The 15984-nt window shown below is 39.8% G+C and overlaps 1 protein-coding gene across 1 annotated transcript; it reads left to right on the forward strand.

The window, feature by feature from the left end:
- The first annotated feature begins 2840 nt into the window (after positions 1-2840).
- LOC130171196 (disabled homolog 2-like) lies at positions 2841-15666 on the forward strand. The gene is made up of 9 exons (XM_056379063.1): positions 2841-2973; positions 7504-7643; positions 10525-10623; positions 11495-11626; positions 12087-12173; positions 12261-12308; positions 12435-12497; positions 12960-13050; positions 14391-15666. Exons 1-9 carry the CDS (start codon positions 2892-2894, stop codon positions 14810-14812), a joined length of 1164 nt encoding a protein of 387 aa, XP_056235038.1. The 5' UTR covers positions 2841-2891; the 3' UTR covers positions 14813-15666.
- The last annotated feature ends 318 nt before the right edge of the window (positions 15667-15984 follow it).

A 15984-nucleotide genomic window follows, 5' to 3' on the forward strand; every position in this document is an offset into this window, starting at 1 on the left:
TTAGGAGACTCTCATGAAAAGAATTACACCATAAGTTGTCTCACACCCTCTTGCGGTCGTGTGAGACAGCATCACTGTTTGCAAACGCCACAAAATGACATGTTTATGTTAAAGTGGCAAAGCCCATTGGAGCTAAGGAGGAAGTCAGGGGACATTATGTAGCAACAAAGTCCACATCTGGAGGAAGTTGAGGTGTATAGATCGATTGACAAAACACTGTAAGCTTCCTGTTTCAAACTGACGGTCTTTGTTTCTTTAACCATGAATATGATTGTTCTATTTATCTATTATTCAGTTATCATTGTAACCACGGTTGTCAAGGTCCTCTAACCTCAAATCAGTATAACCACGATCTTTCCCTCAACCCCACCAAGTTCTTTTACTAAGTTTTACTAAACCTTTACTATAGTGCTGTTAAATTGTAAAAGGGTTAATTATTCATTTCTCATCCATGATTTTTTTTTCTTTTCCGTGGCATATCTCTTGCCGCCGGAGGTTGTATCAGAAGACAACCTATATAGTTGTTCAGGGTGGAGAACTTGTTGCCTTTTACAATTATCATATAAAGCACTGTCCAAAGGTTTTAGGTATTTTAGATTATCATCCATCACACAATATCATCAGGGATGAGCGTCTGGTCGGTCCCAAATTCATTCTGCAGACAAAAGAACAAGGAGTCCTGCAGCACGTTTGTGTATTTGGTTGTGTTGTGAGTATTTGCAGCGCACATGTTGTCAAACTGACGAAGATGTTTTCTGAATCATCTGTGTTTTGTCTATTTGCATGTGTTTTCTTAAGTTGTTTTTCTTCCCAACTCAGGCTGCGTTTGTGTTAAAAGAATTCTTCATAGGTCATTGCACAGAACAACAGGAAGTGATAAGAGGAGGTGAATAATGATGAATATTCCAGTGTGTTATATATATTTCATTCTCAGGGGAGTGCCTCAAAAAATGGGACAAAGATACAGACTAAGGATTTTTCTCACCAAACTTTTGATTACCAGGAAACGGGGGACTGCAGTACAAAATCAATGGCAGCTCCTTCACCAAACTCAAAGGCTGAAACAACTGAGGTTATGACTGCCTGAATAAAAGAACATGAACTGTGGTTTGTTTAGCCGGAAAGTGACTGATAACTTTGGCCCCACACATACACAAGGTTAGTTTGAAAAAAATGATAATAATATTGCTCTTCAGTGTGAGTTGACAAGTTTACTCAGCGGTTCACGAAAGTGAGTCATTAAAATGACACGTGTGCCGTCATTCATGAACAGTGAGGGGTGCTTTATAGGAGCAATCCAAACATTTCTGCACATGTTCAGTTTAGTCATCACATAGTCAAGTACTAGGCTTGTGAACACAGTTGCATAATGTTGTCTGTGACTCTGGGGGGTTTGAGACCCTGATGTAGTCATGGTGATTGTCTCTCCTCCCACTCAAAACATGGGTTGTGACCAAAATCACTCCCTATTTACTATAGTGACCTATATTTATTGTCTGTCTGCCATTTAAGTATAGCATATATATATATATATATATATAATATATATATATATATAAAATTTAAGTGTTGAGTGTCTAATACACGGAGTAGTGAATGAGTGAAAGGGGGGGCTGGGGGTGATTTTGGACCCAGCCATCAGTTTTTAACAGAAAGCCTGCATCACAAAGTGGAGTGAATCCTGTTGTGTTTTTGGTGACTTTTCCTCTGCCATCATGAGATTCACACACGTGGTTTGAAGCGACATGTCTTGACAACTATTTTATGGATTGCCATGAAATGTAGTACACACATTCATGTCCCTCTAAGGGTGCACTGTAATGACTCTGGTGATCCTCTGACTGTGAATTTAGCACCATCATCAGGTCAAAACTTAAATTTGTCCAATACTTTGCTTTATGACCAAAGTACTGCAAAATTACATTCCCATCAACTTCAGTTTACTTGGTTAATTAGCAAATGTTAGCATGCTAACATGCTAAACACTATACTCACTAAACATCAGCATGTTAGCCTTGTCATTGTAAGCATTTTAGCATGCTGTCATTAGCATTTAGCTGTAGACTATTAGTTTTAATCTGTCTCTTGTAAGTGTCGAAGTTTGACCAGAAATGTGATACTTAATCACTTCAAGATTAAATGATACATGAATAATGAAGTCAAAACACTACAGGAATTATGAGATCAATCCTACATTTTGCAATAAAGCAAAAAAAGTTGCAATTTAAGTGGTTTACATGAGGCATTACATAACATTGTAGTCAAATCAAATTTCAAATTTCAAAATATCTAAAGCGAGAAATTTCTGAAGGGGTTTGTATCATCTGGTTTCTCTCAACCATCCTTCCTGCAGAGTTTTTCAGTGAGCTGTTTTTTTTTGGCAGGGGGGCACATTTAGTTTAGCTGTTATTTAAAGAAAATACCACCCAAAGTCTGTCGTTGAGGGAAACACATGACCTCACACTCATCCCCTGAGAGGGAAAGCACCATATACTGACCCCCCTTCCAATTAGAAGCTCTCCAGTCCTCGACCCAAGTTCCCATGTACTTGAGCCTCCCAGCGGATGTTAATATATGACCAGTGTGTCTACATCCTGACCTTTGACTCTGAGAAGTTTCAGCTATGAGTCAAGCCAGGCAGCAGTGTCAGAGCACAGACGCACTCACGCAGCAGGTGAGGTGAATCAAACGGTCTCTCTTGTTCAAATTCATCTTCATCTCAGAAGTCCTTAAATTTGTGGATGCTTTTTCTGTGCAGTTTGACAACAATAATATCTGTCATTGAACTGATTTAGCATGCTCTTTTGCAGCTACAATCTGTGACAGTCACATTGTGTTCGCAGGGATCCTGAGCCCCCCCAGCTTACAATTTCCAAACAAACTTCGTCAAGATGGAGATGGAGCAAACGGCTGGAAGTTGTCCTGCCCCGGGCCAAGCTGCTGTCAGGACCTGGCTCCCCACCAGTACAAAAGGTAAAAGTATCTGGCTGCTGCTGACTGTCAGGATTCATTCTTAGAAAAAAACATAAGTTCAGAGATGTGCCCTTGAGCTGTGACCTGTGAAAAACCTGCTGAATGTACGTTTCCTTGCCTTTTCTTTGGACATGATTGGTCAGGCTGCTTCAATTCCTTAAATCCCATCAATTCTAATAGTTACAACATAATCCCTGAAAATAACCAAAGTCATTATTCCCAGCAAAATCAAAATCATTAATTTCTTTCTTTTATTCTAAACTTGTTGCTTCATTTTTGTTTAAACGTCAAAAAGAGACAAATACATAACTTTGCTGTCTGAGATCTCAAATCAGATTTGACTTGATGTGTACAATCTCTCTAAAGACACCGAGCAGTTGCAGAAATGCTATTTGCTTTCAATAAGAATAAAGTTTTAATGTGACTGACTAGATTTACATTCTTTTTAACTGTTTTTCTGTAGCAACGCATCTCTGCAGAATGCGCATGGACTGAATTGATACTGTCAGTGGGAAGAATTTCATCCAAAATGAGACCAAATCCAAAAGCCGAAAAAGAAAAAAATGGATATGTGGGATCTAGTGTTTCTGAGCGACTAAAGATGTGTTCAAACAGAACGCAAAGTAAATTTTACACCTTGCATCATTCACATGAATTTGACAGCCGGGCACTTTTTGCAGGTTATGTTTATTTGCCTCTGACTGAACTAAGAACTGACTAGAAACTCTTGCTCTTTCTGTTATTACCCTCCATCCTCTCTCCTCTCTCTCCTCACATGTGCGAATCTTCCACTCAAGTTGACACATTTTCAACTCCTGCAGAAGCATCTTTGCATCAGTTCGTCTCATTCTGGGTGAATTCGCATCTAATTTCTTCTTCCTTCCTTCCATTCTCTGCCTGTAAAATCTAGGGACATCTCGGTCTCTGTTTCTTGGATTTTGACCCTTCTTTCTTAAAATATGTCTTTTCTCTGTTCCCCAACTTTATGGTTCAGTGCCAAACCACTGGTGTCAATCCTTCAGTGGAAGTAAATGTGGTCTCTTTTTGGTGAGAGTCAATGACGCTTCATTTCAACTCGATACTAGATATATTATTTTGAAATTAGGCGGTCTGTACACTGAATAACTGAGAGTGATTATGTTTGTTTTCTCAGTCTTGATTAACTAGAGGGTGTCTATCTGTTCCAGCAGTTCGAGAAACACACTGTTGATGCCACTTGTTGAGTTATACAATAGTGTTGGTAATAGACGCTTTCATGTGAACTGGATAAATGTCGGTTTATCTGGTGTAAATTACAGCTCGCGTTGCTCCAAAACGCCGTGTCCTTGACTGTTTACATTTGGAAAAGCAGATGTTTAGTGAGCAGAGTGATAGATTGTCAGCGAACCTTTAAAAATGTAAATCTTGCATAATCTTTTTTACACACTGCTCAGACGTGTTAATGATTAGCCATCAGCCGAAACTATGGCTTTATGAGAATATGATCACTTTGGCTTAGACTATAATCTATTTCTGTGCCTGTAAAAACCTTTACTAAGGTGCTTTTTTAGCCTAACCACACTTGGGATTCACCATGTGAACCTCAGGCAGCAGTGCCAAAGTCCTGGGCTTTGTCAAATTTAGCCTTAATTTCTTTCTTCAAAAATATGCAAAAGTAATCTAGGCAGGAATTGTTTCCTGCAAAACGTATTTGGCAAATTAGTAGGATGTCAATGTGACTTCCAGGAGACAGGATAAAGAGCTTTTGTTGTAGCTGACTAATAAGTGAGTGCTTAAAAGTGACCACAAGGATGTTGAAATGGATACTGAATTAGAAGAGAATACTTGATCAAAATACTTTCAGCGGCATTGTGGTCCAGTTGTTAGGGATCCCAGGACGTCTGCTCAGCCAAATGAAAAGCCTGACTTTTTTCTGTACTTTGCCATAGCTGCTCAACAATGGATCTGTGATATCTTCTCATGAGTATCAGCATCAGTGTAACATTTAGGGACAGTTGTTTGGTCTAGTTTGGTTTGGATTATTGACAACATTATGATGCTTTTATAAAACACGACATAGAGAGCGAAAACGTCTTAAGACCATAAACCGTAAAAAAGCTGGAGGCATACATTTCAATACTGGAAACCTGAACCTTAAAAGCGTAAAATACATAACCGTTCTTTTAACAGTTCCTTAAAACGCAGACAGGGTAGACGGTGTTCCAGACATCCCAAAAACCAAACTATAATATATGATAAAATAGACATTTTATCATTTTGCAACATTGTTAATATATATATTAACAATGTTGCAAGTTCTTAGGAGGCAGAAATCAGAGTAAAGCGTGAAACAGTGCAGTGAGATATCTACATGGGATTGCTTGTCTACTGGACTTGGCTGTAGATACTTGAAGACGTGTCACGTCTCATCCAAGAGGCTTCTTCAGTTCTGACCGACTGGTGGGGAGCGCCATGGATTTAACATCTGTACGGTCGTTATCCAGGCCATTGATGTCACTTGGTTCATCAGTGCTCCCAGCTGTTGTAACGAGGAGTTGGCCCTCCTGTGTTGATCCATGTGTTTGTTCAATAGTTGTTTAGTTGATATACAAGTCTGATATACAAGTCTGTGTACACCAGAGCTACAGGTGGTGAAGGAAAAAACGGGAAAAACGCAACAACATCGTCATCCCCTGCGTGTCTGCAGTAAGACACTCAGGAGGATCTTCAACAAGCACTGCATCTCCGTGTTTTTCAAAACGCAGCAACGCACTAAGACAGAAACCGGTCCATTCAAAAGGCCGCACACCCAAACACAGGAAAAGCAGTGTAGGGTATGCAGTCAGGTGCAGTGAGGAATGCACAGACTTTCATATTGGGAGGGGCCACCTCCTCAGGTCGAGACTCAGCAGTTTACCTACACCTGAAGGGTAAGGGACGCTCCCTCACGGACAACAGTGTACATATTTTAGGAAGGGAGGAATGGTGGTTCTGGTAAAGAGAAGTGAGGGACGCTATCTACGTTAAAGTAGAGAAACCATCCGTCAACAGAGGAGGAGGTCTACGGCGACGCCACTTATCCCCCACTAACAATGTCGTCCTTCAACCCTGCAGGAAATTTAACAACCATTCACACTTGGTCTCATGTGACTCCAAAAACTCCAAAGACCGTCATTTACACGTGGCCTCAGATGACTTTACAACAACTTTAACAACTGTCTTTACAACAGCCAAGAGCACTAACGAACCAAATGACATCAAGGCCTCAAAAATGACCCCACAGCGGTTAAACACCTGGGACTCCCCACCAGTCAGTCAGAACCCGAGGAAGCCTCCCGGATGAGACGTCCTTATGTATTCACAACCGAGTCCAGTTGCCCTCAATTCAACTCTCCTTGGATACGCTGCTTGAGTTGTATCATGTGTCCTCCAGACTTTCACTGCAGTTTATTTTGCCATCTCAGGTCACTCTACAGTCGAGCTTCTCCAAATAACAGGAAAGAGATCTGTTGACCAGTTTATCCGTCGCAGGAGGTGGTTGAAGCTGAGTATTGTCAGGAGAATATATATAACTCACCCGCATTAGAAACTCCCCATCTAACAGAGCAGTAGCAAATGGGCAAAATGAAAAATGTCTTCATGCCTATGTGAGAATTTAGCATTGGGGCTTTTATTGGCTCATTTCCCCAGTTTACTGTCTGCAAAAACAGCAGCCTGTGTTTTCGAAAAAAAAAGGAGCAATTTTTGTTAATTTTACTGGGTATTTCGCTTGTTACAATCACCAACTTACAATACTGACTTTGACTACTGGACTGTTTAACGCAGATGTGAGACCTATTAGAGTTTAACATTAAACTAGACCACGACTTAACGCCAGTAAACTGTTACACAACAAGCATGAAACTGTTTAAGAGCCGACCTTTGTTACATCAACACATACTAACATTTCCATACTTGCTAAATGACCTGTTTCCATTCCAGGAAATGAAATGAAACATTGACCAAGGATCAGTCAAATGCTCCCTCAGCTATTTGCTTACAAACGCACACACACACACACACACACACACACACACACACACACTCACACACACACACACACACACACACACACATACACACATACACATACACACATACACACGCACACACGCACACACACACGCACACACATACACATACACACATACACACACACACACACACACACACACACACACACACACACGCACACACACACGCACACATTCAGAGCACAAAGACGCACATACTTGTACTGTTTATCTGTTTACAAAGATACATAAAAATATGTAGTTATTAACACAAAAATGCACAAAGTCACAGAGACACAAACATGCATTACGGTGAAGACACACAAGTGCAAACATATCGAAAACACAAATACACATGAGCTTTAATTGAATTATGACACACAAACATTATTAAAACACAACAGATTAATATAAATATACACAGACACGCATTTCCTTGCTCTCACACAGATTTATCCTCACAGTTTGACCCTTTATTTCCTCTCCTCGTGTTTCCCAGGAGCCGCCAGCACACCCAGTGACACCACCTCCCGTTTTCATGGAGACGGGGTTCGGTACAAAGCCAAGCTGATCGGTGTAGACCCGGTACCCGAGGCGCAGGGGGACAAGATGTGCTGGGACACCATGATGAAACTAAAGGTAGTCTGTCCTCCACTGCCAAAATAATCTTACCTCTGTCTTGTCTTGATTAAAGATGGTTAATTGCCTGTGAGATGATCTTCTCCTCCTCAACGTTCAAAGTCATTTTATCAGAGAGCAAATTAAAGATAAACACCAGACGTCTGGTATCATATGGCAGGAGAGATGGAAAATCTGTCGTCAGTGGTTGTTATGAGCTAGAGTGATTTGTCTTCAGAGGCCAGTATTTAATTCGAACCATTGCACAAAAATGCTGTTTTGTCAAAAGCTGTGAGGTGTAATTTTCAGTCCTGCTAAGCAATCTGTCTGTCAACCCCCACAACTATTGGAAGGATTGTCATGAAAATTTAGCAAAGAGACATTTATGGTTCCCAGATGATAAACCCTACTGGTGATCTCCTCTTGCACCACCATGACGTTGACATTTTGGGGTGAAATGTCTTGACAACTATAGAGTTGTGAACTGGGGAGAGCTGTTTGGGCATCTCTTGTGCATGGACATGTTCAATCATCGTTGCAAATGATCAACGACTGTGTTTCCGAAATATCTGCTAAAAAAGAAAAATGGATATACAAAATACAGGCTTAAATTAAAAAAATTTAGCTGAGAAGTTGACTACGACTCCCAGGGTGCATTTCATTGACAGTGAAAACAGGATGTACAGCTTAAATTGTTTCACTTTTAATTTTGATAGAATTAAGCAGCTGTGGTGCCACTTTTCAATAATGAAGTATTTTGAATTTCCAGGAGAGTCCTGTGTTACATGACATGAAATTCCCATCAGCCTCACACAGCTGTAGAGTAAAGGTGGGGATTATAAACATAATTTGGACATGACCACTGATCAGACCAAGTTTAATCAGGTCCGTTCCAGTCTGGATCAGTTAGTGTTGACAGTCAGCAGATAAAATCGTATAGTGTGTGATATGTAAAGACTCATTCTTGTAAAGATTTCTTTAAATATGATGTTTGCATCACTTGTTTGCATCACATGAGCAGCTTTACCTGAAAAAAGCTTAATTTCACAAAGTTTCCCTCACCTCTCTGTATCCACCTCTCCATCCAGGGTCTCATCCAAACTAGTCCTTAGTTTTTTCAGCACAAATGTCACTGCTTAAACAGTTCAAGCCCCTGGTGGTCGGAGAACACATTTGGCGTTCTTGTAGTGTTTGTGAGGTCGCTTACTGCCACAGCTCCAGCTGGTCCAGTTGTTCAGTGTGTTGTCGAGTGTATTTTCTCAGCCATGAAGTTTATGTTCCTCCCTGGCTGTCACATCTGTGCAAGTTGATGGAAACAATCTTTATATGAGGGGATTGTCGGTCTTTGTAGGTCCCAGCTACTTTTGAGGTGTGTCCCAAGCTTCAGTCTTATAGAAACATTGATACATTATAATGTATAATAACATCAGATTAACGGTCATGTTGGTATGTTGCAGTTTGAAATTGTACCATTCTGGAGACAACACAGTGGTAGTGAAAAATAACACTTGTTAATGAAGACTGAATTTGACCAAGTAGTTCATTATGCCAACTCCATCCACCAACAGTCTCAATCACGGCCTCTTTCCTTTGGATTAGGAGCGATGTAGTGAAGGAACTTTGTCGTGCCTCCGCCCCATAAAAAGGGCAGATGATGGTGTTTGGGCACTGGAAACTTTAAAAGGGATGTTCCAAATAAAGCATGTCAGCAGGCCAGTGTAAGTGCTCAAAAAAATTTGATTTTATTAACAAAAATATTAACAAACAGAAGAAAAATGAACCCTGGGAAATTCACGAAAAAATAATCTAAACCATAACGCCAAAGAAATACAATCTGCAGCCTCACAGCAAGCTGCCACCTGCTCTGAGTCTCTGTATCGACTCCTCACTGGTATCTTATCTTCTCCTTCTCACCTAACTGGGGCCTCCCACCAGCTCAGGTAAGTATGGGGGTGAGCTAATCATCCCACTAAAATACTGATTAAATAACAATGATAATGACAGAACAATGATAATGTGGGGGATCGGGGCCTAGTGAAAAGGGAACAGAGCAGCCTTTTTTAAAAACTTGTTTTCTCAGATGTAGAAGGAGTTGTGGGAAAATTCCTGCAGTGGAGATCGGGCTTTTGATTATATCTGACATCCCAGTGAGTCCTGACGTCTCTCTGACTTCATGCCCTCTAATCTCACAGGACTTTGCACGTGCCAGAGAGAGAAAATAATAAATCAGACTGTCTATGAACAACAGTTTGGCAAAGTCAATGTGTAACTTACACTTTTAAATATTACAACTATTAAATTACTGTCCTCATATTATATTATATTAAAGCCACTATGTGTGCAGTCTCTTATTCAGCATTACTTTCATTGGTCTTTCTGAAAGTTAAGTGTGTCCTGATGTTTTTGTTTGAGATGATTTAAACAATTACTTTGTGACAATAATATCCAGGCTCTTCAAATGCTAAGTGTCGCACTTTCAAAACCCCTGCGCACAGCTGTTGTGTATGTGGTCTGTATGTGGTTACAGCTACAGTTGCTATGATTAGACAATCATGAGGGAAGAGCTTGAGTGAAACAACGGTTACAAAACAAATTCTTCACAAAAAGTTTTGATCTAAATGATTATCAGTGTAATCATTAATCAATATTAATTTACTCCACTCCTTTCCACAGGAGCAGCGTCTTTGACGTTACATTAAATTCAGCTGAGAAATCCATGTAGATTTGTGTCACGTTTGCCTCAAATTTTCCGTCCCCTGCACTGTGTCCGTGTGTGTGTGTGTGTGTGTGTGTGTGTGTGTGTGTGTGTGTGTGTCCGTGTATGTGTGTGTGTGTGTGTGTGTGTGTGTGTGTGTGTGTGTGTGTGTGTGTGTGTGTGTGTGTGTGTGTGTTTGCATTTCAGGGCTTTGAGGCAGCAGCAAGGAAACAGGGGAAACACAAGCAGAGAGTTTGGCTGAAAGTTTCCTCCACCGGCCTGAAAATCGTGGATGAGCGGACAGGGGTGCGTCTCGTGACTAAAATTCTCCCACCTCTCTCTCCTCGTTGCCTTGTCCTGTAGTTGTAGCACCACCCTCAGGTTCATGATTGATCTTAAGTACTTTCTGTTTATTACTTTCAACCACAACAACCATTGTGGATTTCTAGTGAGGAGAAAAACCTGGTTTCCTGCTTGGATTACCACATTAATACCACATAGCATTTGCATTCTTACTCATTTTTCCAAAATCGGACAATTCTCCTGATTCCTTCAGGAGGTAAAGCTCAATATTTATACAACTGACCTGCATCAGTCCCGTAAAACTATTCTCCAATACTTTTCTGTCTAGTTTCTTGAGAAAGGGAAAAGCGTGGCGAGCCGCTTTACTCACAGATATTGTAAGATCTGATTTGATTCTCTAAACACCATAATGTTTGGCTTTTTTCTTCAAGTTACAATTTTCCCCTTAAGTTATTATTTGTTAAACATTTACAAGAAGTGGTGGTGAATGAAATGAGGAAGTAGTTTTTCCTATGTGAAATAAATACTGTGCTTTATGTGGAAGTTGGTGTTTGGAGAAGTTCTGCTTCCACATCTGCCTCTATATTCTGGTTCAATTTCTGATCCAAGTGCTGGTTGTAGTGATTACAAGAACTGCAGACTTTTGCCTGAAACTGAATTATTCTTTGAGATGACCCAGCAAATAACTTTTATAGTAATTTTATAGTTATGATATCTTATTTTCCCTTTTTTTTTCTTGCAGTAATGGTAGTTTTCTGTTTTCCCGTTTTTATTGCTGAATGGCAGTGAAGTGGTTATTGTATTATTATATATTATTACAGTGGATACTGTAAAGGACTAAAAGCTCAAATCCTTTTCATAATCTGCTTTACAGGCTTTACTTCATGAGCACGAGAGGAGCAGGATCAGCTCTTTGACAAAAGATGAGTCAGACCCCAGAGCTCTGGCCTACATCTACCAACACCAAGACGCCTACAGCCTCTTCTACATCAAGACAGCTAACCTGGTAACAACAAACAGTACGCAAAGGGGAACAGACATGGCATGTATATGTATATATATATATATATATATAGAAAATGTGTCCCCGAAAGGATCATCACATTCATTTATTCATCATTTCAAACACAAATGTGAAAATAGACTTTATCCAGGTCATAAAGGAGTTTGGGGCACTTGAAAATGCAGAAACTTTATATTTCCTTGCATTTACTTTTGATTTGATGTAATTCTTCAACAAACACATTTTATAGAAAAGGTGGACATTATTTCTTCAGACTAGGTTCACACAAGTCTATCTTTAAAAAAAATTGACCTGCCGATATGTACTAACATTTTTTAGGTCACTGTAATCATTCCTCCTGGCTGCAAAGAGAGCCCTTCCTAATTGTACCAGTGTTGTATTGTACCACCCTGCTGTGAATGTGTTTGTTTAAACAGTGTGACGTTTTATCTGGGTTCATCAGGCAGATCCAGTCCTGGCTGACATCAAGGAGGTTTGTCAAAGTCTGGACCAGGAGACACCACAGGAACCCGCAGAGGCACCGACACAAGTCAGAGAAAAACTTTGGGTTCATCGGTTTTTGTTTTTTTCCTGTGTCAACACTGTATTCTGAATGTTGTTTCCTCTTGTTTTTCAGACCAGCTCTTTATTGCTTCTAAATGAGCATTCAGCCCTTCCAGCTGAGGTAAATTAAAGAACAATTAAGGCTCAGTTTTTATTCCTAAAAAGAAAAATAATCTCTTCATCTGCTTTTTTCCAAATGATGGAGGTGGAGGTCACATGTTGAAACAATACTGACTGTTATTTTCAGGGACCAGCTTTTGAGGGTGTGTTCAGTCCACGGCCAGACTCTTCACCTGGACAATCGAACCAAGTAAACCACAACACAACGTCTATTATGTGAATGTTTTAAATTCGCTGTGTTTATGAGAGTATTGACATTTTTTATTGAGAATTTAACCACTAACCCACTAAACAGATGTACCCACAACAACAAAAAATAAACAGTACATTACTTGACCTTTTGGAATGTCATTGTTTTCAAATCAAATAATGAATAATGAGTAAATAAGGATAAACGTGTCCAAGTGGAAAATATAATTGCACAAATACATCATATTCTCAATAGATGAGACGTCTCAAGTTCAAATGCTAGCTAGCAGCTCATCTTCTAAGATCCTGAACTAAGCAAATAAGTTGACACAGAATTTCTATTCTATTTAAATCTATATTTTATCTATATAATTTGTCATTCATATCCACTATCATTTAACCAGTCACTCTATATTTTTAGAAATTAGATAAAAACTAATGTTTTTTGTTTCTGTGTCTACAGGTCTCATCTAGGAAAGAGCTGATGGAAGTTTTCTCAGTCCAGCTGGAGGAGCCGCTGTCACCTCTCCAGAGCTCGTGTCCCAGTCAGCCAGGTCAGTGGTACCACGGGGCAAAGTGCTGACGCGAGGAACCTTAAAGTGCAATAGGTTTGGAGTTCAGAAGTCAGATAACTCAAACATATTCAAAATATGCCAATACCGTAAATAAATGCAAAAACAACCACAGACTAAAAAAGCCAATGTGTCTTTAAGTGTTACCTGTTATTCCAAATCCAGGGCAACATGAACACCCTTTCTCTCCTTTGGTCTCTGGTAATTATCTTCCATATTTTGCTTGATATTTTGAATCTATAGCATATTTTCTTTACATATTTAGAACACAAGTCCCGGCAGTTTATTTTCACAGATGTTTATGAACTTCACACTCAAACTAGATTAGTCTTGTGATTATGTAACTTGTAACCTTAGTTTGAAAGTCCTGTGGCCAAAAATTACAGAATTGGCAGAGGCTTTTTCTGTCAGTTCTAGATGCAGTTTCCAATCTTTTTTGGGGTTGTGGACATAAAAACATGACATATAAAAGTACAAAATATATTGCTAGTTCAGTCTTTCTGCCATCCCATCAAAGGGAGGATTCATACAGAGATGTAGCACATACACTGATCGCCTATCATGCAAATAGATATCATCAGATAAACAAACTTTCATCACTTCCGTCCTTTAGATTTCAAAGTTACTCGCTGTGGGCATCTCATTCGTATTTATACAATCAGGGCATCAACACTTCTGTAATGTGTTAACACACACTGCGCTGTGGCAGTGAGACTGTGGTTAAATTAAATAACATGGTTGAAGTGCTGTGGAGCCTGCACACCAAAACTTCATTCATGTCTTTACAGAAAATCTGATCAAATCAGACAAACTAAATATCTGATCCAGCCACGTGCTATTTAGAGTTCATAATAATACATACTGAAGATCAAGCAGCGAGTTAGATCATTTAATTTAGATACAAACCATACACTGTTTCTCAGCAGCTGCTGCTCTTCAACTGACATCTGACCTTTGACCTGGAGACACAAGAGAAACGTCAATTTTCCCTAAATGTACACAGTATTTTCCCATGATCGCTCTGTATAAGTACACAGGTCACATTATCATAATTCCCATGGTGCTGCTGTTTCAGTTACATTTTAATATCATGTACAGAAAGACAGAGGAATGTGCAGTGTTTACTGTTTATCAATGATGGATTAAGTAATCTCACACATTTTCACTGCCTCGTCCCAACTCGTGCTCAGTTCCCACAGATTCAGTTATCCGCTATGATCATTTTTTGTTTTTGTTGGGTTGCAGAGGATGACCAGATATGTATGTATGTACATCCAAAGCAGGATTGAATTTTAACTCACTATCTTCTACTTTTCTCACAGAGTCTCCACAGCCTCCACAGCTAATGCTCTCCACCTCGCAGATCCTCTCCATGTTCCCCACCCAGCCACTAGGTGGCTCTCCATACGTCGCTCCGCCATACTCTCCCACTGCCATGCCCTGGGACCAGAGAGGGCCTCTGGGAAACCAGTGGGCTGGTCCTGCTGCGGCGCCCTGGCCAACCATCACTGGTGGCATGGCAGCGTGGGCACCAGCAGGCGTCACAGCGCCTCCTGCAGGCAACCAGGTGGAGGCTCACAGAGTGGTGAGCGCTCAGCCAGGGGTCATGTGGGGGGGGAATATACCCGCTTCACCCACCACTGTCAACGGGTACCCCACCCCTTTAAACTCCGGTTATGCTCCGACTGGAGCAACAGGAGCACTACAGACAGCACCCCCCGGCTTGGACAATGATCTCCTGTGATGAACTCCACACCACCAACGTTTCATTCAACGCTTTATCCAACATTACATGGCAATATTTCAGTCTGCAGCAGATTAAAACCAAACACCCTGTCCCCACCCAGATATGAAATATAGACAGCAGATTGGATCACCAGCTATTTGGTATCATATTCTCATGTTTCATTACAGTTACACAAAATCCACTCCTGTAACTGGACTTCACAAATCTTTAGCTCCTGTAATGAACTGGCTAAAATGAACACTTGCTTGATGTGATCTTGTGTTATCATGCAGATGTGTATAAAATTCTTATTTTCAGTCCAAAGAGAATTTACCATATTTTTCTCCTATTCCTTCTTTTGTGGCCGCTGTATGTGGAGTCATAAGAGTACCATCAAAAAGAGTAAATCCGTAAAAGAATAAGAAAATAAATATGGAAATATAAACAGAAAGAGATCAAAAAATGAAAATGCTTTTATCTGTTGCTTTTGCTTCTGCTTCTAAATTAGTTTCCTTATGCTTAGCTAAAATCTTGGCGCTAGTATTATTATCTAACCACCGTTCACTCCTTCTTTTGGTTTCATAAATTTAGATATGTGATGCAATGGAAAAACAGTCAGACTTACAGTATAAGGTGTCCATGACATTTACTGTCTGTTTAAACTGGAAAATACAGTGTTTCCTTCCAAAACAGTTTCACTGCTGCTGTTTCTCATCAAATGAAAACTGAGAGAAGTTGATACAAATGATATTTAATTTCTTCTGCAGTCTACTCTGTTTTTTCAGTTTTATCTGAAACACTGAAATAACTTTTCCTGTCTTTATTTGGTCTGTATCAAATTAACTACAATTTGATATCTTATATAAAAGGTTTTTGTGAGTTCTTGTACTGGGTGTTTTTTGGGGAATTTTCCTTATCCAGACCAAGAATCTAAGGACAGAGGGTGTCGTGTGCTGTAAACACTATAAAGTCCTTTGGGGGCAATCACAATTCTGATTTGTGATATTGGTTTTATATATATACAGTATATATATATATACATGAAGGACTTGACTTCACCTGTACAACCAGAATGAAATACAGAAAGCAGAAGCAAGCCCATTTCATCTCACTTCACCTCACTTTTACTTAATTTTATTTTTCTTTAAAATTCAGAGTTTTACCTCTGAATGAAATTATTTCATTCATCT

Source organism: Seriola aureovittata, chromosome 6 (assembly GCF_021018895.1).
Source record: "Seriola aureovittata isolate HTS-2021-v1 ecotype China chromosome 6, ASM2101889v1, whole genome shotgun sequence".
NCBI lineage: Eukaryota > Metazoa > Chordata > Actinopteri > Carangiformes > Carangidae > Seriola > Seriola aureovittata.